The 25,058-nt window shown below is 56.4% G+C and overlaps 2 protein-coding genes across 3 annotated transcripts in view; one reads left to right on the top strand and one right to left on the bottom strand.

Annotated features, from left to right (window-relative positions):
- The window catches only part of ENG (endoglin), a 30,985-nt gene extending 16,546 nt beyond the window's left edge, over positions 1–14,439 (top strand). The window contains exons 3-15 of the mRNA XM_042963834.1: positions 1,071–1,211; positions 3,793–3,958; positions 4,630–4,795; positions 5,077–5,203; positions 5,619–5,793; positions 6,028–6,170; positions 9,513–9,650; positions 9,873–9,911; positions 10,441–10,557; positions 10,853–11,104; positions 12,320–12,374; positions 13,431–13,532; positions 13,662–14,439. Coding sequence (XP_042819768.1) covers positions 1,071–1,211; positions 3,793–3,958; positions 4,630–4,795; positions 5,077–5,203; positions 5,619–5,793; positions 6,028–6,170; positions 9,513–9,650; positions 9,873–9,911; positions 10,441–10,557; positions 10,853–11,104; positions 12,320–12,374; positions 13,431–13,532; positions 13,662–13,786 — 1,746 coding nt within the window. The 3' untranslated portion in view covers positions 13,787–14,439. The remainder of the gene's footprint in view (positions 1–1,070; positions 1,212–3,792; positions 3,959–4,629; positions 4,796–5,076; positions 5,204–5,618; positions 5,794–6,027; positions 6,171–9,512; positions 9,651–9,872; positions 9,912–10,440; positions 10,558–10,852; positions 11,105–12,319; positions 12,375–13,430; positions 13,533–13,661) is intronic.
- Positions 14,440–14,747: 308 nt separating this feature from the next.
- On the bottom strand, positions 14,748–23,990 carry FPGS (folylpolyglutamate synthase). Of its 2 annotated transcripts, XM_042963835.1 has the most exons (15): positions 23,470–23,990; positions 22,017–22,145; positions 21,870–21,923; positions 21,721–21,785; positions 20,009–20,123; positions 19,791–19,871; positions 19,637–19,698; positions 19,449–19,551; positions 19,096–19,173; positions 18,687–18,834; positions 18,472–18,561; positions 17,591–17,741; positions 17,246–17,321; positions 16,339–16,405; positions 14,748–15,610 (listed from the first exon to the last, which is right to left on the bottom strand). In XM_042963835.1, the coding sequence occupies exons 1-15, from the start codon at positions 23,605–23,607 to the stop codon at positions 15,225–15,227; spliced, it is 1,743 nt and encodes a 580-aa protein (XP_042819769.1). In that variant the 5' UTR covers positions 23,608–23,990; the 3' UTR covers positions 14,748–15,224. The 2 variants fall into 2 exon arrangements, with proteins under 2 accessions (XP_042819769.1, XP_042819771.1); XM_042963837.1 differs by lacking the exon at positions 22,017–22,145 and having other exon boundaries at positions 21,870–21,960; positions 23,470–23,514.
- Positions 23,991–25,058: the final 1,068 nt, after the last annotated feature.

Below are 25,058 nucleotides of genomic sequence, written 5' to 3'. Positions count from 1 at the left end.
GGGTTAGGTTTTATCTCCGTGTAGAGACTGCCCGCTTTGGAGAGCGGCTGGAGCTCATTTTCCAGGGAAGTGTTTCCATCCGTCTTTGTCCTCGTGAGTCCGTGGTGGGGCCCCCGAGGCACGTCCCTGCCTCGGTTTCAGCAGCCACCTGTTCACTGGCTCAGAAAGTCTTTGGGCAGGGCTGAGGGTGCTGCTCTTTCCATAGAAGCTTTGCCTGGGGGATCGCCGTGTCCTTTTTCTTCTTGGGAATAAGGAGGTATAGAAAAATGTGGGGCCGTACAGTGAGAGGCGAGGCCTGTCCAAGTGCGTATCCTAGCTCCATATTTAGTGCTGTGTGATCCTGGGCAAGTGACTTTACCTCTCTGTGCATTTCTTCATCTATTAAGTGAGAACAATGCTGCCTACCTCTTCAGGTTGTGAGTAGATCAGTCCGTATGCAAAACACTTAGAACAGTCCTGGCACATAGTAAGCACCACGTAAGTGTTAAACGTTGTTGTTGTGGATGCGGTTGTGGTTACGAAAGCATCCTAACTGCATACACCACGGGAGATTAAAACTTTTCACGCAGTAGGTACCTCTCAAGACAAATGATTTCAACTTCCTCATCTTCTAGCAAAAGGATGGCGTTCCATCCACAAAAATACGGGCATTTTAGTGCTTCAAGATAGTAAGGCAAACAGGAACACCGCAAGCTGGGAAGGGGCGGGTGCTTCAACATTGCTGCCTAGGAACAGAGAAGGGGCACAGGGCGCTCTCTAAGTCACACAGACGCTTGCAGGCCTGGTATACAGCAGGCGCTCAATAGAAACAACCACCTTGGATCTACTGGATAAAGTTCGGGCTTATTGCCTTTTTAAAAATCTCTTTGGATTTGATGAGACTAATCGCCTTCGTTCACTCAGCAAATATTACCTGAGCATCTCCCGAAGGCCGGGCGCGGCTCTGGGCGCTGGGAGACAGGGGCAGCCCGGTGGGGCAGGGAGAGGGGAGGGGAAGCTGACAGTGAGTCTTTACTACAGCCTGAGCAAGCCTGACTGCTGCGTGTGTCCCTCTTCTGCCCCCACCCTAGGCGGTGTCAGAGCTGGAGCTGAAAATCCAGAAGTCCACGCAAAATGGCACGTGGCCCCAAGAGGTGCTCCTGGTCCTCAGCGCGAACAAGAACGTGCTCCTGCGGTTACAGGCCCCAGGAATCCCACTCAACCTGGCCTTCGTGAGTGTGTTACCTCCAACCTGGGCGGAGGCCCCTGCTGTCCGTCTCTGTGGGCCGGGCTCCCCTGCCCCAGCAGCCCCGCTTCTGCTTTTCATTCTGACATTACTCACCGGGGCCCTGCCTGGCGAATCCCATGGGGCCCTGATGAGAGAGCCCAAAAGGCGGCAGGGTCTGGGGTAAAGATTCCAAACCCAGACGTGGGAGTCAGGGTGACGGGCAACCCCGGCCAACTCCAATCCTCCTGCATCACCTCTGTTTTCCCTTCTGTCCGGTGGCAGAATCGGATTCAGTGACATCCCGTAAAGTAATCTGGTCACTGTCTTTGAAGAAACTACAAGATCTGCTTGAAAACATTTGTGTACAAAGGAAAAGGAAACCTAACAATGTGTTAATAGTGGTTACGGCTGGGAAGTGGGATTGAGAGAGGTATTTATTTGTTCTTTATGCTTTGTTGAATTTGCAACATTTGCTCTCATGAACATGGCCTACACTGGAGAAAAAAATATGTTTTAAAAACTCGGGTTTTAAGTGTCAGGCACACCCACCAGAGAGGAGGTCAACTGGCTGGGACCCACAGCAAGGGGGGGTCAGGGCTGGAGGAGGTGGGGTGGCCTGTGGGCACTGCCTCCCCTACTGGAAGGCCCTGGGAGGTGGCCCCTAGATGGAAGCAGCTGCTGTTTACCGCCAGAGAAAGCAGAGGGCAGGGGTGGGGGTGGACAGCAAAGATAACAAGGAGGAGAGAGACACAGAAAGAAAAATGGAACTAGGCAGAGGCAGCATGTTGTGGGAGGGACAGACAGACACTCAGAGAAACCACAGAGAGAGGAGGAGGAGGAGGGGAGCTGGGAACCCAGACAGACCCAGATCCAGGGCTGCCTGGGAGATGGGCCCAGAGACGAGAGCGGTTGGGGGTGGGGTGAAGCAGCCAGGCTGGCCCCAGGCACCAGAGGGAGAGGGCCAGCCTGAAAGCCCCGGGAGCCACGGACACCGATCAGGAGGGCAGAGCCCGAACGGCCCCATGTGGTACTTCCCTCTGTTCCCCGTGGGGTAAATCAAGGCCCCGTGGAGAGCCAGGCCTGCCAGGGTTCCTCCTCCCCGCCTTGACTTGCAGCCCCCCCACCCCTTCCCCTTCCCGTTCCTGGGCCCTGCAGGCGGGGCCCTGGGTGACGCAGGGAACACGAAAATGCACCCGCCTGGCAGGAAGGTCGCAGTAGTGGCTGGCTCCGGCCAGGCCAGGCCTTCCTCCCTGGAACTAAGAATACTCAGGATGGGGGTGGGGCACTGTCGGAGCTGCTGGCGTCCCAGCCACAGCTACCTGAGCGGGTGGAGGGAGTCCCACCAGAGGGGCCGCAGCAGGGTTTGGGGCTCGGGCCTCTGGGTCTGACCCAGCACCAGGCAATTGACAAAGGCCTTGCCCTTTAATCCCTGTTACATGCCCATTTTACAGATGATGACCCTGAGAGTCAGACTGGGTAAAGGTCCCTCCTCTCCTCCAGCTCTAAACCACTGCCCCAGTCCTTCTATCATGGGGGCTGGGATCCTCACCCGGGCGCTCATCTCTTCGTTCCCTCGTTTAAGTCCTGCTCCGTTCTAGGTGGACCATTCTGTGGTGTCTTGCCTACCCCCTCTGCCAGGCAGTCCCCCTTAGTATCTAGCCTGAAGCCCTTAAGGTGGTATTGTTCCAGAGCGATGCTCCTGGCTTTGAAGATGGAATGCAAAGGAACTCCTGAGTCTGGGGCCCCAGCAGCTTCCTCTAAATCCTTTTGGCTTCAACAGAACACCTCTTCCAGGAAGTCTTCCCTGCTTCCTTCCCCTGGCCCACCAGGGTCTCACCTGAGGCATGGGCAGTAGAGCAGTGAGGTGCTAGACGCCTCCAGATTCCCATCCCTGTCCCTCCAGAGACCTGTCTTGCTCCCTTGCATCTATTAAATAACATCCTCTGTCTTCCGTTGTTTCAAATGACTTGAGGCATGACTGGCTTCTGGGCGGTAAGATCCCCCAGGGCAGGGACAGTCCCTTAGTCTTTCATTCATTCATTCATTCATTCATTTGCTCGTTTGTTTCTTCTTTCCTTCCTTGCTCCCTTCCCTCGGCACAAGGGGCACCTGCTATGTGCTAGGTATCTGGGTAAATCTGACACGTCAGGATCCCCGGTGCTGGGCCCAGGGCCTGGGCACAGAGTCAGATTAATGTTTCCCAGTGCCTACTATGTGTCTGGCACCATGCAGGGGTGGGCGAGGCAGACACTGTGCCTCACAGACCCTAGCCACATAATGTCACAAGGGTAGGTTGAATGAGTAAAACTATGGAAGGCGGGGGAGGTGGTGTTTGAATGAACAGGCGAATGAACACAGATGCGTGTCTATCCGGCACCCCAGGTATGGGAGGGAGATGGGACAGATCTCTCTCTGGGTCGGGGGCTAATTAGGGGGCTTGAGATCTATCAGCCTCGGGATTCTCAGCCCTGCCTCCTCCAGTTAACCAACTGGCTGCCTCCCCAAGTTACCTCCCAACCTCCTGAATGGAATAGAGGGGGCTCAGGCCCAGGAACAGCACTCTGAGCCTCCACGTGTCTTCCCAGGACCCCAAGATGGTCATCTTCCAAGGGCACCCAGGAATCAACACCACAAAGCTGCCACCCCTCACCACCAAGAGTCAGCTCCTCAACTGGGCAGATACAAAGGGCCCCATCGCATCTGTCGCTGAGCTGAACGACCCCGAAAGCATCCTCCTCCGTCTGGACCAAGGTCAGCTTCCCCCAGCAGCCTCTTTGGACTCAGGACTCAGCTCTGGAAAAAAATGTGAATTCCTCTGACCCGTTCCTCAGATGTGGACACTAAGTCTCCAAACTGGGATGTGATTTGCCCCAGGTCACATAGAGCAAGTCAGTGCTCTAAGGGGACGGTAATTTTTGACCTAGAAAGCAGCACGTTTACATTGTTTATTGTGCACCTACTATGTGTTCAGTCCTATGCTAGGCATCTGGGGAGTCTGTGCAGACGGACCCAGATCCTGCCATCCTGGAGCCAACACCGTGGTGGGGAGATGATTATAAACACATCCACAGATGAATACATTCCATAATTTCAGGTCACGGTAAATGCCGTAAGAAAGAAGAAAGTTAAAAAAAAAAAAAAGAAAGAGAGAAGAAAGTGAGGTGATGCGCTGGTCATTGCTGGGCTGCACCCCTAACATGAGCCATGGGTTCATGCCTTTATTATCCCTGTGTTGACAGATGAGGCAACGGGCCAGGGGATTTGCCCCAGGTCACCTGGCAGTAAGTGGTGGAGGGGAGACTTGAACTCCGGTCCTCCCAGGCACCCCACTTCCTTGCTGCTCCACCCTGCCCACCCCACTTTTACTGTGTAGCAGTGCCAGGCTGCTCCAGAGAGGAACTGAGGTGAGCTTGTCCCCACAGCCCCAGGGTCACCGTCCTCCTGCAGTCTGGAACCCCTCATGGACATGGGCCACACGCTCGAATGGAAGCCGCTCACTCCGGCCTCTGTCCGGGGCTGTCGTTTGGAAGGTGTGCCTGGCCACAAGGAAGCACACATCGTGAGGGTCCTGCCAGGCACCCAGGACAGGTAAGCGTGCCTGACCCCGCCCCAGGCCCCGCCCGCATCAAGCCCCACCCCTGGCTAGTAACAGTATTGTTTCTGCCACCTTATCTCTGGGCCCCGCCCCTTATGGACCTGAGCCCCACCCACTTCCACGCCCATCCCGCGGACCTACAGAGACCAGGCGAAAGCCCTCAATCGCTGCCCACCAGACCCCAGGCCTGGTCCCCTCCTGGCCAGTCTCCGTCAGGTCCCGCCCAACCCCGCATTCCTGCCCTGGGCTGACGCCGGGGTCTGTCTCCCTGTAGGCCCCGGACAGTGACCGTGAAGGTGGAACTGCGCTGTGCCTCGGGGGATCCGGACGCTGTGCTTATCCTGCAAGGGCCCCCCTACGTGTCCTGGCTCATCGACGCCAACCACAACATGCAGATCTGGGTGAGTCTTGTTTCGCGACCCAGACAGCCCTGCGCGGGGCTCGCAGGGGCTCTCCAAAGAGGGAACCCAAACTCCCCGCATTAGCACCCCAGCCCTGAGCCTTCACACATCCACCTTCTTCCTCTGTGCAGTATCTGTTCTTCCTTCAGACCTCCACCCAGGTGGCACCTCCTCCGTGAAGCTTTCCATCATCCCCTCGGGAGGCCCCTACCCCAGGCCACAGGGTCAGGGAAGTTTCCTGGAGAAGTGAACCCCAAGCTGATGTGAAGGACAAACAGCAGCCAGGAGATGAGGGGAGGTGGCCCAGGCAGAGAGGAAACCGTAGGAGCAAAGGAGGGTGGCACTGAGGCCTGCCATAACCCTGGCTGCCAGGCTGCCCCCTGACTGCGGCTGTGGCTCCCTGCTCTCTTGTTAGACCACTGGGGAATACTCCTTCAAGATCTTTCCGGAGAAGAACATCCGTGGCTTCGTGCTCCCTGACACACCCCAAGGCCTGCTGGGGGAGGCCCGGAGACTCAACGCCAGCGTGGTGGCATCGTTCGTGGAGCTCCCGCTGGCCAGTGTCGTCTCGCTGCAGGCCCGCAGCTGCGGTGAGCACCCTCCTCCCTTCCCTCGCCCTCTCCCTGGATCAGTGGCCCCGGGACAGCGAAAGTGCCCCTGGCCGCTGTGTGAACGGGGCCGCTGCGTCAGCCCAGGGGAGCCCTGTCTTCCTGTCCCCTGTCTTCCTTGTGCCCCGCCTGAGGACTGAGCGGCTAGTTGCCGAAGCGCTTGGTGCCTGGCGCACAGGGAGCGCTGACTGCCTGCCGGCCTCTGCTGCCCTGCAGATGGTGGGCTGCAGACCTCTCCCGCACCTGTCCAGACCACCCCTCCCAAGGAGAGCTGCAACCAGGAGCTGCTCCTGTCCCTGATCCAGCCCAAGTGCTCCGAAGGCGTCATGACTCTGGTACTCAAGAAAGATCTCATCTCGGTAAGGGCATCCCCACCCCCCAGCCCCAGGGAGCAGAGCTGGTCGTTCCTTTAGGCCAAGAATCTTGGGGGTCCTGTGCGCCTGGGTGGCTCAGTAGGCTAAGCATCTGACTTCGGCGCGGGTCACGATCTCGCGGTTCGTGGGTTCGAGCCCCGCGACGGGCTCTGTGCTGACAGCTTAGAGCCTGGCGCCTGCTTCGGATTCTGGGTCTCCCTCTCTCTCTGCCCCTCCCCCACTCATGCTCTGTCTCTCTCTCTCTCTCTCTCTCTCTCTCAAAAACAAACGTTTAAAAAAGCAGATAGTAGTTAGTCATCATTAATTAATCCTAAATGCAGGTTGAGCTGAGGGGTCATTTAATGGAATATTTTAAACAACATGATCTCCACCAGATTGAAGAACAAGGCACTTACTATAAAAATAACACTGGATTTTTTTTTCTTTTTTTTTTTTAATTTTTTTTAACGTTTATTTATTTTTGAGACAGAGAGAGACAGAGCATGAACAGGGGAGGGGCAGAGAGAGAGGGAGACACAGAATCTGAAACAGGCTCCAGGCTCTGAGCCCTCAGCACAGAGCCCGACGCGGGGCTCGAACTCACAGACCGTGAGATCATGACCTGAGCCGAAGTTGGACGCTTAACCAACCGAGCCACCCAGGCGCCCCTGGATTTTTTTTTTTTTAATGTGAAAAACCAGAAAAGAAAATCGCAGTCTTCCTGCCCAAAGACAGTGGCTACCAATATTTTAGTGTTTCTCAAACATGTTCTCTGTGGATTTCTTACATGGTGAAATCCTGTCCAGTGCACTTGTCTGTCTCCTGTTATATTCGCTTCATGTATTTTTAGAACTTTGACAAATGTACTTAATATCACTTTAATGAGTGCATATTCCGTCACTTTGACACGACATAATTAACCCTTCCTCCCTTGTCAGACATTTAGATTGCTTGCAGTTGTGCAACGTTATAGATGCGCGGAAAATATTGTGCATTCTTCACATAGGATTATTTTCTTGGGATAGATTTCCACATGAGTGAGATTTCTGGGTCAAAATGACTGAATATTCTGTTAAGTTTTGATACACGTTGCCAACCTACTTTCCAAAAGATTCTAGTTTTCACTGCTGATTTAGGGGAGCACTTTGACTCTCTCTCCAGACAATGATTGAAGGAAAAAAACAAAAACAACAAAAAAACACCTTTGCCAGAGCACCTGGCTGGCTCTGTTGGTGAGGCATGTGATTCTTGATCTTGGGGTCGTGAGTTGAAGCCCCACGCTGGGCATAGGGCTTCCTTAAAAAATAAAAATAAAATAGAATTTTAAAAATTCCAAAAACCTTTGCCAACGAGAGGTGGGACATGGTGTTCTTGTTTCAATGTTTAATTCTTTGATTAGTAGTATGGGCGTGGCTCCATGTGACCTAAAGTGCTTTATCAAGGTAGCTCAGTCTTTTTCTTGATGATTTTTATATAAGCATTTTACATTTAAAAAGGGGAGGGGGGCTTTGTCCATTATTCTTACTTGAAATAACCTTGTTCTAAATTTTGGCTACAGTGATTTTTGTGTCTTTGGACATTTTAAAGTTTTGGTTGTTTTTTTTTTAAGTTTCTTTTGAGAGAGTGCAAGCAGGGGAGGGGCAGAGAGAGGGAAGAGAATCCCAAGCAGGCTCTGTGCCGTCAGCGCAGAGCCCAATGTGGGGCTCAAACTCACAAACCGCGAGATCACGACCTGAGCGGAGATCATGACCTGAGCCAAAATCAAGCTTAACCACCTGAGCCCCCAGGCGCCCCTGTTTTTGGACATTTAAAAACACTGGGCCATCCTAGCTGCCCATCTTCCCCTGTGGGATTTCTTCCAGCCTGAGGCAGGAAATCTTTGCCAGGGCCTCGACAAATCACCCATGTTCTCAGGGATTTTGAGAGTGACACTTAAATCTGTAGTTAGGTCCATGTGGAAATTTGGGGGGGGGGGGCTGTGGGGTTCAGGGGCAATACGAATCGCCACCTGTCTGCTGCCCTGCTCTTCTCCCCCTCTGCCTCTATCTGGCTGCCATTACCGCTGCCCAACCCAAGGGGTCTGGATGAGTACACTGTAATCCATCAATCTTTGGAACGTTACATGACAATTCAAAAGAATGTGCTAGATCTAGAAATATAGAGAAATATATATTATGATTTATATCATACTTACCAAACTAAGCTACAGGGTGGACAGTATGATGCCATTTGTTAAAAATACAAAAAAAAAAAAAAAACACAAAAAAAACCCACCTGCACATTTTCTGAGTACAGCATCCATGTAGAAGAAAATACAAAGAAAAGGGTCTGAACAGAATTACCCCAACACAGAGCGTCCTACCCTCTCATTGATTTATGAAATGTGGTCAGCGTGCAGAATTTGAATTCCAGGCCTATGGGTCACTGCGGCTTGACCCAGAGTCATTTTTATTTGGTGGGCTATTATCTCCCAAGGTGGCTCTGGGCATCTGGGGGGCAGTAGCAGTCAGGAGTGGCATTCTGGAGTAGATGTGAGTTAGTTGGATTCGGGTGCTCACTCAACTCTAAGACTCCGAGATTCTTTGATCCTACGAGTGTGACTGAAAAATTCTAAGATTGGTTCTTCTAAGAGAGGAGGTGGCGAACGTTGGTCCTCTGTGTTTCTATAAAGTGTTACTACCACACAGCCCATTCATTCACCTGTTTCTATAGCTGCTTTCAGGCTATGATGGCAAAGTTTGCTAATTACAACAGCGACCACATGGCCCACGGAATCTGTTTATTATCTGGCCCTTTATAGGAAAAATTTGGCAACCCCATGTCTAAGAGTCTAGGGTTCTGAGACTGGGTTATGCTGGTGGGATTACACGCCCCTGGGCTGTGGGCAATGATTTTATGTAGAACTCAAATTAATGTTTTAAATTTTAATAGTGCTGCATTTATTTAAGTACAAAAGTGAGTGTAGTTTGTTTTTTTTTTTTTGTTTTTTTTGTTTTTTTAATGTTTACTTTGAGAGAGTGCATGTGTGCATGAGTAGGGGAGGGGCAGGGAGAGAGGGAGAGAGAGTCCCAAGCAGGCTCCACGCTCAGCACAGAGCCTGATACAGGGCTCGATCCCACAACCCTGGGGTCATGACCTGAGCCAAAATCAAGAGTCAGATGCTTAACTGAGCCCCAGGAAAAGTCTTAAGACTTAAATGGTGTGGTGTAAGATTTAACAAAAATGAAGACGGGAGAAGCTGATTTGGGAGCCTTGGGTTATGTCAGTCCTTGGTGCTGGGGGTATGACGGGCAGGCCCCAGAGCCCCATGCCTCCTGACGGTGCCCCCCTGCTCCAATCCTGGCCCAGACTCTGAGGTGCACCATCACAAGCCTGACCTTCTGGGACCGCAGCTGCCAGGCTGAGGACAGAGATGAACAGTTTGTCCTGCGCAGCACCTACTCCAGCTGTGGCACGAAAGTGACAGACAATGTGGTCAGTAATGAGGTAAGAACTAGGATGGGCAGGAAAGGTATCTGGGCCAGCTTAGCTGGTGCCTCCTTGACCTTCCAGGTTGAAGGGCCTTTGGGAGAGTGTGGTGTGGTGCTCAGTAGAAGACAAACTTAGCCATCGGTTGCCTCAGTCTTCCCATCCATTAAATGGGTGGTTTGGGTGGGAAAGTACCCTCTGGGGTACTTTGTGGCTCTGACCTTGGCTCTTTTCCTGCAGGTGGTCATCAACCTCTTGTCAAGTTCATCACCGCAACGGGTGAGATGGATGGTTACCATGCTAACCCATCTGGTTCAGGGTCCTGGCGCCCCTTCCTGGCCTGGGAGGGAGCAGGCTTCAGAAAACTCAGGCCCCGATCCTGGCAAGCCATGTTATCTTGAGCGTACCTCAGTCTCCCCCAGTACTGTTTAGGGTGACATTCTCAGTCCCTCCGGCCAGAGGATTCTAGTACATACTGGCTGTGTGGCCTTGTGCAAATCCACTAAGCTTTCTGGGCCCAGAAGTTAGGTCTGTAACCAGGGGCGTAAGAAAGGATCCCCCCCACGGGGGTGCCTGTGAACAGTCACCGAGCAGACATATGGGAAACCATTCACACAGGCCTGGCACAGGGCAAGTTCTTGATAAATATTAGCTTTGGTTTTTGTTTTTTTAAAGGGGACAATCAGGGTCAGGCAGCAACTTGGGCCCATGGCTCCTACTCCCCCCCCCCCCCCCCCCGCACCCCTTCCTTACCTTCCTAAGCCGGGTGCCTCCCAGACTGACCATCCCCCGCTCCTGTCTCCCACAGAAAAAGGTGCACTGCATCACCACGGAGGGCCTCTCCTTCCAGCTGGGCCTGTATCTCAGCCCGCACTTCCTCCAGGCCTCCAACACCATCGAGCTGGGGCAACAAGGCTTTGTGCAGGTACTGGCCTTGACCTCTCTGCCTGCCCACTCCCGGGATCCTTAGAACCTTCCTTTCCACCATTAGTACAGAGAAGGTGTGCGAGGAGGCAGCCAGCACGGTGCTTGGGGGGGGGTGGGGGGGGTGGGGGGGGTGGGGAGACACCGGGTGGAAGGTCTTCTCCTGCTCGTTTGCTCCAGGCAGAACCAGGACTGTCCTTATCGCTGGGGTGGAGCTCCAGAATGAATCTAGCTTATTCCACGAGGGCAAGGGTGAGTAACTGACCATGCCTCATCACTCTCACCTCCCCCTGCAGGTGAGCATGTCCCCATCGATCCCTGAGCTCATGCTCCAGCTGGACAGCTGCCAACTGGATTTGGGGCCTGACGCGGACACCGTGGAGCTCATCCAGAGCCAGGTAGCCAAGGGCAGCTGTGTAAGCCTGCTGTCCCCAGGCCCTGGTGGTGACATGCGCTTCAGCTTCCTCCTCCGTGGCTACATGGTGCCCACACCCACGACTGGCACCCTCAGCTGCACCATAACCCTGCGCCCGAGGACTTGGTCCCTGGTGAGTGGAGCCTGAGCCAAGCTCAGCTTCAAGGGTGGCTTCGGGCCCGGGATTTCCAGGAAGGGATGTGACAGCCCATGTTATGGGAGCAGCTGGCAAGGGGCAGAACCAGACTGGCGTGTGGCTTCTGGCTACCAAGGGTACGCTTTGTGCCACCCTGCTGCCGTCTGATGGCTTTGCTGTATCTCGGACATTAGTAGGATTTGCTGCCGCCCCCATCCATCCTTCATTCCTTTCTTCTATCCATCTCTCCTTTTTTCCACCTATCCATCAATCCTTCCATCTACTCCTCCTTCTACCATCCACCCATCTGTTCTTCCACCCATCCTTCTGTCTGGCCCTCCTTCCATCATCCATCATTCCATCCATCCATCCACTTGTCCTTCCACCAACTCATCCACCCACCATCTGTCCTCCCATCTTTCCTTTCTTCCTTCCACCTATCCATCCTTCCTTTCTTCGGCCATTTTTCTTCCCTTTTGTTCCCTTCATCTTTCCACCATCCATCCTTCCAACAACCACTCATTCTTCCATCCATGCATCCTTCCAGCACCCGTCTATGTTCATCCATCCTGCCTTCCACCATCCCACCCAGTCATCCATCAATCTACCCACCCAGACTTACCCCTCTCCCCATGTGGTACAGTCACCGATGCCACTACATTAAACAAAGCAGAGAGGGCTTAAGATAAAGGACACAAAATTCTGATTTTCTCTTTCACCGTCCAGTGGGGATCCCTGTTCTCAGGCACACAGCTCTGGACACACACACCCCCAGGCCCTGGCACACAGAAGGATCTCCAGGATTAGAAACCTCTCTGGTTATATGAAGCCAGGAAAGCCTCTGAGCCACTCCTGAGTGGGCCTCTCCACCCTAGATTCAGTGGGCATGGGCCTCTGGGCTGACCTGGCTCATTTCTCCCAGGTGTTGACAAGTGTCACAGATGCAGGCCAGAGTGACCCCACAATCCTCATGGGAGTCAGGAACCTCCCAGGGAACCTCCCAGTAGCAGCAAAGGGCCATCCGCCCTCCCTCAGTACAGATCTCCCAAGACTTACCCAAAGGCTCCCAGCTAGAAAGTGGTGGGATGGGATCCACAGCCAAGGCCCCAGGGTGCGTTGTGACAGGCCAGGATCACAGAGCCAGGGAACAAGCCCTGAAGCTGCCTCCTGCAGACTGCGCCATTCATTCACCACTCTCTCTTCCTCCTCCAGGAAGTCCACAGGACTATTTCTATGCGTCTGAACATCGTCAGCCCTGGACTGCCTGGTGAGTCCCTCTAGGGTTCCGGGGGCTGAGGCCAGAGTAGGGCCTGCTGGATGGCCCAGAGGGGTGTGGCACAGACATGCAGAGAGGACCCCAGAAAGAGCAGCCCTGGGAGGAGGGCAGAAGGGTCCCCAGAAGCCTAGAGTAGGATCCACGCCGCATCTTCTAGATAGAAAGTCTTTGCTCTTGACTACCCTGTGGACCAGATCCCAGGCATTTAGATCTTCCAAATGTCCATGGTTGCTAGCTGACCTTGCTGGGTGTGTGTGTGTGGTGGGGGGGTCCTAGAACCAAATGAGGCAGAAGGCACATTGGGATGGGGCTGGCCCCCCCATGTGGAGGATGCTCCTTCAGCCCAGCACGCTCCAGGCTCCTTGTTAATTCCCTTTGGGCCCAGGCCCCCACCAGGCAGAGGAGGTCACTGACACTGGGGACAGAGGTCGGGGGGGGGGGGGGGCACCTGCTTCCTTGCCACCCCACCTGGGCCAGGATGGAGCCCCCAGCCCATACCAAGAGAGCAGGCCTAATTACCCCACTGCATAGATGGGAGCTTAAAGGTCCAAGAGGAGGCCCATAGTCACACAGGAGGCCAGAGTGTCGATGGAACGAGGCTTGGGAAAACCCAAGAACAGAGTGCCCTGGCCCATCACGACCGTAGTACGGGGCTCAGAGAGGCGAAGGGATTGACCCAAGGTCCCACAGTAAGGTGGGGCAGGCTCTGCACTCCCAGGCCTCACTCACTCTTGGCTCAGATTATACCATCTGTTCTCCCTAAAAACGCATCTCCATCAGCCCTGGAAGGCAGAGGCATGGACCAAAGGCCTGGCTGGGCCCTCTGGGTGAACGGTCAGAACAACCACGGCTTAGTGCCAGGCATGAGTATGATGAATCCATTTGCTAGATGAGGAGACGGAGGTTCAGAGAAGTCAGAGTCCGTGGCAGAGCTGGGGCTGACCTCCCCACCTCCCCAGATCTGTGCTCCTGGCCGGCACAACAGGGTAGGGGGCCAGGGAGGAGGCCACAGTGCTGATTGCGGCCACCCTTCCCTTGCGCGCATAGACAAAGGCCTCGTCCTGCCCGCCGTGCTGGGCATCACCTTTGGCGCCTTCCTTATCGGGGCCCTGCTCACCGCTGCACTCTGGTACATCTACTCGCACACGCGTGAGTATCCCAGGCCCCCGCCATGAGTGCTCAGGACCCCTCTACCACCATCACCTGGGGGAGCCCGGGGAAGCCTCTGGGGGAGCGGGGAGCCCCGGCCGGGGCCCTGACCTCCGCCCCTGCCCCCAGGTCCCCCCGGCAAGCGGGAGCCCGTGGTGGCGGTGGCCGCCCCGGCCTCCTCAGAAAGCAGTAGCACCAACCACAGCATCGGGAGCACCCAGAGCACCCCCTGCTCCACCAGCAGCATGGCGTAGTGCCCCGCCTGGAGACCTGGGGGCCCCCGAGCCAGCCCTCGCCCAGCAAGAGAGACTGAGCAGCCACCAGCTGGGAACCACTGGCCATGAACTTATCCCGGGACCCCAACCGCTGCACTCGACCAAGGATGGACCATGCCCTCTGCACCCACCCCTCCTGCCTCCCTCTCAGGGGCCTGCTGCCAGAGGGGGCACCAGCTTGGAACACCTTGGGGTCCCCCCACCCCACCGAACCTTCAAACCCAGTGGGCCTGGAGTACGGCCGCCCAGGACCACGGAGAGAGAGACCACTGCCCTATAAGTCCACACTGTTGTAGAAACCAAGTCCCTGTAATTTTTAACCCGGATCCAGCACTTGGCGACCTGGGCTGGGTGGGAGGGGAGAAACAGACTCACCCAGGCCAGCTCAGAGCCACCCGGACCTGCTCCCAGCGGCCTCCACACCTGGGTTGGCACTACTCTGGCAAGGAAACGAGAAGCCTAGGGGTGCCCAGCCTGGGAACGGGGGAGCCTAGCTCCTCCCTGCAACTGTCACACGGAGACCCCCCCCCCCCCCCCCAAGGCAGGCAGGCATTAGATGGGGAGTGGCCCAACTGTCTGGCCTGGACCCACCCCCTGTATACTCACCACCAATAAATTAGACCATGAAATGAGTGCTGGGCGAAGGGGTGGGAAACCTACAACGGGTGGGGAGGGGACAGCTCTGGGTTCCAATCCTGCACCTGCCACTTGACTGGCTGTGGGGCTAATGGGCGCATCCCATGGCTTTCAGCCAGCCACGGCTCCCTCATCCGTAACAAGGGCCCTGTGGGGAGGTCTGCGGCCGATGGACATCAGTCCAGTGTTCTCATTTCAGACAGCCCAGCGTGGGCTCCTACACAATCCAGTTCCGGTACCCCCTGTAGGCCCCTATTTATGTGCTGAGGGAACTAGAAATCAAGAGGCAAACGTTTGCCATTTCTTTTTTTAAAAAAGTTAAAGGCTTTAATTGTCTCCAGCCATCCTCTGTCCCTAGGGGGCCCCAGGCGGGAGCCTTCTCTTTCCCAGAAGGCCACTAGGAGGAGGAAATCTATCAACCAGCACCCAGCAGCACCCTAGGCCTGGCCTAAGAAGCTAAGCCTGAGCCAGGAAGCAGGCAGGGTGGGAGGGGAGGTGGGCTGCGTGGTCAGGCCTAACCACGACGGCGGGACAACCAGGAAGCCCTCTGGCTCTCTCAGCCGGGAGGAAGAAGAGGCCAGAGGCACCCTAGGCTCAGAGACAGAGGATGGCCCATCTCAGCCTCCCACGTCCAGCCCTCTATCTTGCTGCCTAAAGCCTGGGTCCCTGGGCCAGTCTCGACCACCAGAAAAGCAAAAAACAAAAGGCACCTAACGTAGCAGTCCGTGGAGAGACGCAGGGCAGGTGTGGGAGGCCCCCACTTCCACCCCCACTGCCTGGGCTACTGGGACAGGGCCGGCTCCAGCAGCTTCAGGACGCCGCCCACCAGGTGCAGGCTGCCGGTGACCAGCACGTGGATGGCGGCAGCCTCACGGAGCACGCCGGCCCCGCTGCCTGCCACAGGGTGGGCGAAGAGGCCCTGCGGGGGACTGGGTGGCTGAAAGACAGGGTCCCGGCCTTGACTGATCCACAGCAAGGCGTGGGAGATGCAGCTGAAGACGAGGGAGCTGGCGCTACGGGGCTCGGGCGGGTGGGGAGCCAGCAGCGAGGATGTGGGCTCACCAGGCTCCGGGCCGGCCTGCTCCTCGGCCAGGCGGCTCCAGTGCTGTTGGTGTGCAAGGCAGCGGAGCAACACCTGGTCCAGGGTCACCATGAAGTTCTGCTGGTCTGGATGGGCGACAAGGGACACCTGCTGTGCGCGCCTGCTTAACGCCAGGCCCGGTACACGCATCCCGGGTCCTCGTGCCGGGCAATGCTATGAGGAAACTAAGGTGCAGAAGGGTCCCGTGACTTGCCCACTGTCCCAGAGCCGGGAGGAAGCAGGGCCAGGCGGTTTAGCTTCAAAGCTGGGGCTTCTGCCCCCCGAGCACATCTCCCCACCCTCGTCTCGTTGCCTTTATCTGCAAAGCAGCGTCCATCACGTGGGCCGGCATAAGTAGGAATGCACATCCCTGAACTCTCCCCGGCAGTCGGACGCTGGGGACCTGTATTTTTTTATGCTGTTCTTATTTTTTTTGAACGTGACCCACAGTACTCACCTAGGTGGATACTGTCTGAAACAGAATCCTCATAAAACAGTACCTACTCTTTGTACAGGAGGCACACGCATTTTCTACTTCGCTAAAACAAAGTATCGCTTTGACACCCACTAAATTTTCAAACCACCAGTGAGTTGCAACCTGCATTTTGAAAACGGTTCTCCCCAGTAATTCTTTTGTCGGGTACTGTGGCCACAATATCCAAAATGTATCCAAATCTAGCTCCTACCCCAGACCTCTAATTCAGAAGCCCCCACTGTCACCAACAGAGGAGTCCACCTAAGGGCCTTAAGCAGTGCAATGACCCCCCCCCCCCCCCCCCCGCCCACTCTCAGGGACCATCCTGTCACCTCTTACCTGCATTGCCAACAGTTGAAACCTCTGTCAGGTTAGGGCAGAAAACAGCATAGTCAAACTGACAGGGCTAGAAGGCCGAGAGGAAAAACTTGGGTGTTAGAGCCCTGAGGGCCCTGCCCCCAGGCCCCCACACGTCCCCATCCCTGGAGATGCCCTCACCCCAACTGAACTGGCGTCATGCTGGATAAACCCAGCCATAGCACTTCCGCGGCCCATCTATCTCAATATACCCTGCAGGCCGGTGGCCTGGGCAGCAAGACCCCGCTGTACAGACAGGGAAACAGAGGCAGGGCGGGGGGTACTTGCTTAAGATCACCCAGCTACTGAGCACGTCTCAAGTCCAGGATGGGGAAAGGCTTTGTCTGCACAACAGGTGAACAGCTTCAGCCTCCTGGTCTGTGAAACAGGAAGTGATCCCTAGGAACCACTTCAGCCCTGACAGCCGAGGGCAGCCTCAGTTTCCCTGAGCAGAGCAGGGCCCCTACCTGCTCTATAACCTGGAAACTCCTTAAACCAAACTCAATAAGCACGTCACCTTGGTAGCACCCCCGTTTTCTGGAAAGGCAAACTGAATGAAGCCCAGTGAAATGCCACTTTTGTCCAGAGTCACATGCTAATGTCTGAAGAGCCATGACCAGTGAGTCCACAGCTTACGCCTCAGGCTACTCCCTAGTCCCTCCTCTAACTCTGGGCGCCAGCCTGACCCGGGAGGACGACGACAGTGACCTGGGACTAGACTTGGCTACGAACGTGTGGGTGCTTTTACGTTTGATCCTCAGTTCGGTTCGCGGGAGCCTCGCTTTATAGTTGAAGAAACAGAGGCTCAGGGATGAAGGCACCCCTGGGGACGCGACAGCCAGAAGGTGGGCTAGTCGGCCTGCTGCCCACCCCCCGGCTGGCCCCTCACCTGCAGCAGCTTCAGCAGTGCTGCAGGATCCCGGTCTCCGGTGGAGTTGAAAAGCAGGACAAGCACCTCAGAGCCGCTGGGAGAGGGGAGAGGAGGCAGGTTGGAGATGCATACATCCCAGGCTTCTTTGCGGGCCCCACCCCATCCTTCCTCCAGAAACTACCCCACTTCCCCCGCGGATCCAGTCCCAGCAGGGTCCCCAGTCCTGCCCCTCTGCCCCCTCTACTGGCCCTGTCTTGACCCTGACCCTGTCCCCTGAGGCCCCGCCCCCCCACCGGCCCGGTCCCGCCCACCCTTCCCCGAGGCCCACCCTTCCCCGAGGCCCTGCCCCCGCCCGAAACTCACCGGCTTGGCCTCGGGCGGCGGTGCAGCGCCTGGCGGAACCAGCGCACGCAGGCCTGCATGCTGCTGGCGGTGTGCGCGCCATCCAGGTACCAGGTGAGGGGCCCGCGCCGCAGCACCTGCGTCCGGCCCAGCCACTCCGTGTCCCGAAGCCCTGGAGGGGGCAAGGCAGCCGTCTCCCACCCTAGTCCTCGCACACACCAACCCACCGGCAGGGCCGCTGCTCAGAGGGGGGACAGCTGATGAGCCAAGAAGCTTCTTAGCAGCGTTAGGTGCCAGGCACCTCTTGGGCTGCCTCATCTAACGGAATCTTCCAGGCAGACCTGACAGGGGACTACCAAATATAGTCCCCTATTACATGGAGGCAGAGAGCCCTAACCCATTGAACAAGCGTGCAGGGATGTGAGGTGCCTAGCTGCAGGACTGTCATGGCCCTGATATGGGGCCTGGCACACAGTGGGCACACTGCAATCACCTGCTAACAGGGTTTGGCGGCTGTGAGCGCCTACTATGTGCTGCAAGTCTTGGGGGGGGGGGGGAGCAAGAAGCCAGACAAGGTCACCATTCAAGAACCTCATGGTCTTACGAGAATGAAGACGAGAAGGACACTAATAGCAGGTGCCTCTGGCAGGGCACTACATCCCAAACCCACCAGGCCCTGGCCTCAGCCCCCCACTCATGCCACCTCACAGCGGGTCCCATCATCACCTCATTTGGCAGGTGGGAAAACTGAGGCTCGGAGTCCACGAACTCAAAGTCAGGGAAGCTTACTGACTTCAGAGTCCTTTGTCCTGGGCACCACCTCCGATTGCCCCCATCTCTCAAAACAGCAAACTCGAACAGACATCTGAAGGGGCCCGGCTGGGCGGGCAGGTCCAACTCACCATGCCGCATGTGGGTCGTGGGCTGGAACACGGGCGCCAGGGGCATCTGCCGCAAGAGACTGGGCCTGGACACCTTCAGCTCCCCGATGCCTGAGGAGCGAGGGAGGGGGGAGGGCCTGCTGCGTGGCACTGCGTGTGCATAGGACCTTCAGAGGCAGTCTCCACCTGTCCCCTACCCACGAGCCCGCCCGTCCAGCCACTGCCTGCCCACTTACCCCGGTAGTCCTTTTGCTGTAGCCAGCAGCGAGCCAGCTGCAAGGCCAAGGCGGCATTGGACCTCTGGTGCTCTCCCTCCAGGCCCAGGGTCAGCGGCGGCCCCCCTTCCTCCAGGGCTTCCAGTGGTGGGCACAGGTAGAGAGGACACTGCCAAGGAGACGGGCGACCGCTGGTCAGGGGGTGCTGCTGCAGCTGCCTCGGCCAGGAGCTCCCCTCCTTGACGCTGTCGGCCCTTCCATCTTTCCCCATCAACCAGAGCCCACCAAGCCCTGTTCCTTGGAGAACCAAGATGTGCTCCGGCTGGACGAGCAGCTGCCCCTCACTGCACAGATGGGCAAACTGAGGCCCAAAAGGATAACGTGCCTCCCCAGTCAGCTGCCAGCCCTGCCCCAGTGCCTCCGGACTCACCGAGATCTGCTGGGCCCGGTCCCTCAGCACTGCCAGGGGACCGTCAGGCTGGAGCACGGTGAAGGCGGGGACGCCACGCTGCGGAGGAGAGGGAGTGGGTGAGACGAGCTGCTGAGGGGCCTCTATCCCCGGGCAGCTCACTCAGCCTCTGTCCGTAGGGCCAATGGGAACCCCTCGAGGGGACACTAAGGCCAGAGGCAGGGCTCTTGCTACAGTCACAAAGCCCCATTGACGCCCAAGACCTTATCCCGAGTCAGGACACAGATTACCCTGCCCCAGCCCCGCTTTCCTGAGCCTGGAGGGCCAGGCCCAGATCGTCCATGTACCTCCCCTCCCCAGGGCTGCCTGGTCACCTTGAAGATGCCCCCTTTCTGCCACGCGATCTCCTCCACTGTGTCCCCCAGAATGCTGGTGTGGTCGATGCCAAGAGAGGAGATGCCACACACCGCAGGCTTCCTGCAGAAGAGAGGGGGGCCGTGACCGTGTCGCCCCGGCCCTGGGCTCACGGCCACCGTCCTTCTCCCCAAGCAGCTGCCCTCACCTGATGATGTTGGTGCAGTCGTAAGCGCCACCAATGCCCACCTCCACCACTGCCAGGTCCACCTACAAAGGACCAGACGGCATGTCAGGGACCCGGGGCACCCGGCCTGCTGGGATTCCCCTCAGACACAGGACTCCGGGGGGTGGGCACGTACCTTCTCTTGGAGGAAGACGTGGAAGGCCATGAGCGTGAGGAAGCGGAAGTAGGCGGGCATGGAGGCATAACTGCTGCTGTCCTGTGGACGAGAAAACACGTCGGCCTGGGGCCCTGCCACCTCTGCTCCGGGGAGATGGGGTCCCGGGACACACAGCACCCTCCGGGGCTCCCCAGCACCCCTGCCCTGCCCACCCACCAGCCCTCCTGCATGGGCACCTTGGTCTCCTCCAGCCGGTGGTAGAGGGGCCAGAAGTGCTTGGTGAAGAGCTCAGGGCTTATGGGCTGCCCGTTGATGCGGATCCGCTCCCGCACCTGCACCAGGTGGGGAGAGCTGCCGGGACACCTGTAGTCGTCAGGACTCCCTTCCCGAGCCCCTCAGACCCGTCCGTCTTCAGAGACCCAACTCTGACCATGTCACTGCCCTGCTGATAGCCCTTCTAGGACTTCCCTCTGCCCTGCAGAGTCCCAGGCTCCTCACCCAGCCTCCCAGGCCCTGGTGCGGCTGATGCCACTGGCCTGTGTGTCACCTCTCCCACATCCCAACAGTTCCCTGTGCCCCAGCCCCTCTGGCCTATTTTGAGTTCCTCCAGCCCAGCCCACCCACCCTCCCCACCACCCGGCTCACTCCACAGGCCTTGACTGAGATGGTGCCTCCTCCAGAAAAGGAGAAAGGACCCCCCCACCCGGCTGATCAGGGATGTGCTCCAGGCTCCAACAGCTCCCTGTGCTCTACCCACCACACACCCATCAGTCACTCTGCTGACATCCGTCCCCGCAATGTCGTCTTCCAGCCCTCAAGGGCAAGGCCCATCTGGGTGGTCAGGCTGCATCCCCAGGCCAGCCCACGAGGCTACGGGGGCCAAAGTCAAAGGCCGGGGTTTGTAGCCCAAAAATTGTTTTAGAAGAGAGACTGTCAGCTCATATTTGAATCCTGCAAGCCTCTCTCACATTCTGAGTCCTTCTCTGTGTTTCTTTATTCTGAACAAAGAACTGTGAAAAGAAGCCGCTTACAGAAAGTCACTTGATGGAACCGGTAAAATAAAAGGAAGCAAAAATCTTAAGTGCCCCCAACCCAAGGAGCAAATTCTGAGCGACTGAGCATCACATTAATCCCCACTGCTTTACAGGTGACCAGCTAAGGAGGGGCAGGTGCAGCCCAGGGAGGAGGGACCCATATCTAGGCCACACCCCATCCTCGGGTGTGAGTTTGGGTGCCTGAGTGCAACCATGAGGAGGTGCTACGTCAAAGGCAAATAGCAGCTGTGGCAGGCCGGGCAGAAGGGAATCCTTGCCTCGGACTTCACAAACCACCTCATCGTTTATACCCTTCCAAGCTAGGTTTTCTGCTCCTGACTGCAAAGACGTCTGAATTGATAAAGACTTCTCTGTGATTTAAAAGCTGTACACGGAGGGGCACCTGGGTGGCTCAGTCGGTTAAGCGTCCGACTTCAGCTCAGGTCATGATCTCATGGTTCATGAGCTCGAGCCCCGCGTGGGGCTCTGTGCTGACAGCTCAGAGCCTGGAGCCGGCTTCAGATTCTGTGCCTCCCTGGCTCTCTCTGCCCCTCCCCACGTCATGCTCTGTCTCTCAAAAATAAATACTGAAAAAAAAATTTTAATAAATAAAAGCTGTAGATGAAATTTAAGTTAATAAAAAGATGCCTGATGAAGCTACATATTTAGCTTACATATTCAAGTCCCTGCCCCTCCCCCAAATTTGTTTCACAACGAAAATTAAAGACTGCCACAAACTTGGACAATATGTTAAACTGAGGTCACTAATGCTAATGGGATGCTTACCGAACAAATCCACACTGGGCAGAGAGACAGGAAGCTGAGCTCCTGCTAGCTGGTTCCATAGCCGCCCCCCCCCCCACCCCCCCACCGCCGAGAGCTAAGGGATCCCAAATTTCGCCACACCTCAGTACCTGAAGAATCCTGTCTTCAGGCCATAGCTTCGGAGAATACGTTCAGTAAAGGCACAAGTGGAACCCTAGAAAGAAAAGGTCTTGTTTGGGCAGGCTGGACCCCACCACCCCATCAAGTAGATAGCCGACCCCCGAGTCCCATCCCTCACCTTCCCCTTGGTCCCAGTGACGTGAATGATGTTCAGCTGGTCCAAGTCTTCCACCTGAGACATACAGACAACCATCTCAGCCACAAGACTCCTAGAAAGGGGATGGGGGTGGGGTAGGGGGCAGTCACAGGCCCTGCGCATCCTTACCTGCAGCCCACTCCGTGCCAAGTACAGCTTCATGGCTTCCAGCTGTGCCTGAGGGTCACCCCGCTGGCGCTTTACCTGCTCCAGATAGCCAGCATTGGTCTGCAGGGTGTTCAGCGCGCGCACAGCATCCTGGCAACCACAGTCCCCAGGCAGCAGGTTAAGACTAACCAGGGGTCCACGGAAACAGAGGAACCCCAGGGCATCAATGGCCAAGCCAGGACACTAAGCCTACCAATCAATGCCAGCCCTGTTGCCCCAGCCTAGAGGTTAGGCACGTGTGAGGGAGAAGGGGCATCTCTCCAGCTCTGGCAGCGATGGGAGCCAGAAGCTGATCGGCCACACCCAGGAATGTCAGGCAAGGCAGGTTCCTTGGAACGGGAGAAGCCTTGCTTCCCGTTCCCAATTCGGGCTTCCGGATCCTCACTCCTTGCACGGGCGCCTTTGCGCTCATTCCCTCCAATGAGGTCCACTGCTATACTGGTCCCTAAACTGGAGGCGGGCGGGGGCGGGTGAGGGGAGTCAGGAGCAGAACCACAGAAGGCTGGGGTCTTAGAACTGGAGGAATTAGAACCAGGAATCCCTGGAGGCTTCCATGCCCAATCCTGAGGATTGGAGGTCCACATTCTGACTCAAAGAAGAGCTGCTTGAAGCAACCAGGTGGGGAAGAGAAGGAGCCTTAAGGAAGACAGGGTATGCGGGGGAGTCACCAGTCAGAAAGGTGGGTAGGTACAGCCTCAGGAGAGTCTACACTGGGGGTTAGAGTGGAGATGCTATTTATTTGCCCTTAGGGCTTCAATAACCGGTTGCAGGCTCCACGCCCATTAAACTACCATCTGCCTGGCAGGCATCAGGTGTGATCTGTGGAAATCAACCCCTGCAACAGAGCCAGGTGGAAACTTTCCGCTTTCCAGATTCTTGCCTCCACCAATGCCACTGATTCCTGCCTGCCAGAGCTCCAATTCCAGGCACTTGGATCTTCATGCCCTGATTCCTGGAGACTCCAACCCCAGATCTAAACTCCTGGATCACTTGGGACGCCTGACTGGCTCAGTCTAGGGAGCATGTGACTCTTCACCTCGGGGTCATGAGTTCGAGCCTCCCGTTAGGTGTAGAGTTTATTTCAATAAACAATTCAAAATAAATAAATAAACTCCTAGATCTCTCAAGTCTGAACTCCTAGAACTCTTTCTCCTCCCACCGCCCACCTGCTAGTTGGGACTCCGGAGACAATGGACCTCTTTCCCCTATCAGTGGGAGCCCTTTCCCATTCTCTAAGGCGGGGACACTTCAGCCTCAGAATTCCCAGAACCCGCGGACCAGGCCCAACTTCCTGGCCCATGTCCCCGCCCCCGAGTCCCTCACAGCCAGGCTCCCGGTCAGTGACTCAGGCCCGACCCACGTGTCGTCGTACGACCCCCCCCCCTCCCCCGCCAGCCCGCCCGATACCTGATACCTGATACTCCATGCCGGGCTCCTGCGGCGCGGGCCACGCGCTCAACCCTCGCCGAGCCGCTACCCCGGTAGTTGCAACGCGCGCAGAAACCGCCGCCAGGAAAAGAGCGGGTCGCAGGTGGCGGCGTGCCTGCGACATAGTCCCGGTGCCCGCAGCCGCACTTTAGGCCGGGCCGGAGACGCCCCGCCCCGCCTCGCCTCGCCTCGCCCCCGCCGTTCGCCAATCAGCGCTGCCCAGGGAGCCCTCCAGGACCAATAAGAATCCGCAGGATGCCATATTTGTGAGGGGCAGGCGTCGGGGCTGGCCGGAGGGTTTCGCCCCTGTTTGTGAGGGGCACGCTTCCCGGGCTCCCTCTGCAAGCACTGAGAATCTCCAGGACCCGGCCACACCGCCAAAATAGTCCCAGTCTGCAATCCTCAGACTGGTGCTCTGCCAGAACCAGCTATGAGTCCGGATGGAAGACGGAGCTAGCTTACACTTGTGTGGAGGTCATTGAATTCAAGCCCCAAAATGTCGTAGTTTAAAGCAGAGACCGCAGGCTGCAGGTATTTGGCCCCTGCACTCCTGAATCTGACAGCCCGATTGCGAGGCAATAGACCAAACCCCAAGCTCCTACGCTATTGGGGCCCCTACCGTCCCTGGGCAGCCTGGGAAGGCGTCGTGGAAGAAGCGGCATCCTGGCAGAGGCCTGGGGATGAGGCCGAGTCCGCGAGGTAGCGGGAGCTGGTCGGGGGAGAGGTTTCCAGGCGTAGGGAGGGAACGCCGTGTTGAAAAGCAAAGGACTGAAGAGGGAAGGGGAGCGGCTGGAGGAGGGCAGGGGTGGGGTGGGAACTAGCCCGAGGGAACTGCATTTCCACTGGGTCGGGCCTGGTTGCTCCGGAATGCCAGATCCAGTAGGATCTTGTAGCCTAAGGAATTTGGATTGAAATTGGACAATAAAATGGTTTTAAAGAAAGATGACAAGATCAGGTTTGCACTTTGGAAGATTTGTGTGGAGAGTGGGTTGGAGAGCCACCCGGGGAGGGGACAGTAATCTGTCCTAGCTGTGGGTGAGGCGGATTTGTCCTGGACTTTTCAGAACTTTTTCCTGTCTATGACCTTCTTGGCTCCAACTGCTACCGTGGAAAAAGTAGCATGGAGATTCTCTTTTTATAGCTGAAAGGTCCCAGAAAGGTGTGTGGGTTTTGTTTTGTCTTGTTTTGGTTTTTTGGAGGTGGGGGATGGGGCCCTCTAGGGAAGTTCCCACAGACCAAAGACAATTTTAAACAACTGAAGGGATTTCAGCACCTCCCTCCCTCTTTCCTGCAGGCATTGGGGCTAAATATTTATCAGAGATTGTTTGATTTTGAAATAAACAAATAACATGTTGGGAAGATTCTGCCATTGGCTGGACTTCTGCTTTTCTTCACATCACTGCTGGGCGCCCCCTCCCTGGCTGGCCTCATGGGAAAGAAAGAGGTGCTTTCCTTTCTTGGTCTTCTTCTCCTCTTCCTCTTCCTCCTCCTCCTTCTTCCTTTTCTTCTTCTTCATCAATGAAATGTTCTCTACACTTATACATGTATATAATTTAACAACTGCATACAAACAAT

Source organism: Panthera tigris, chromosome D4 (assembly GCF_018350195.1).
Source record: "Panthera tigris isolate Pti1 chromosome D4, P.tigris_Pti1_mat1.1, whole genome shotgun sequence".
NCBI lineage: Eukaryota > Metazoa > Chordata > Mammalia > Carnivora > Felidae > Panthera > Panthera tigris.
The sequence above is the reverse complement of the archived record's forward strand: the minus strand, read 5'-3'. Positions and strand labels throughout refer to the sequence as shown.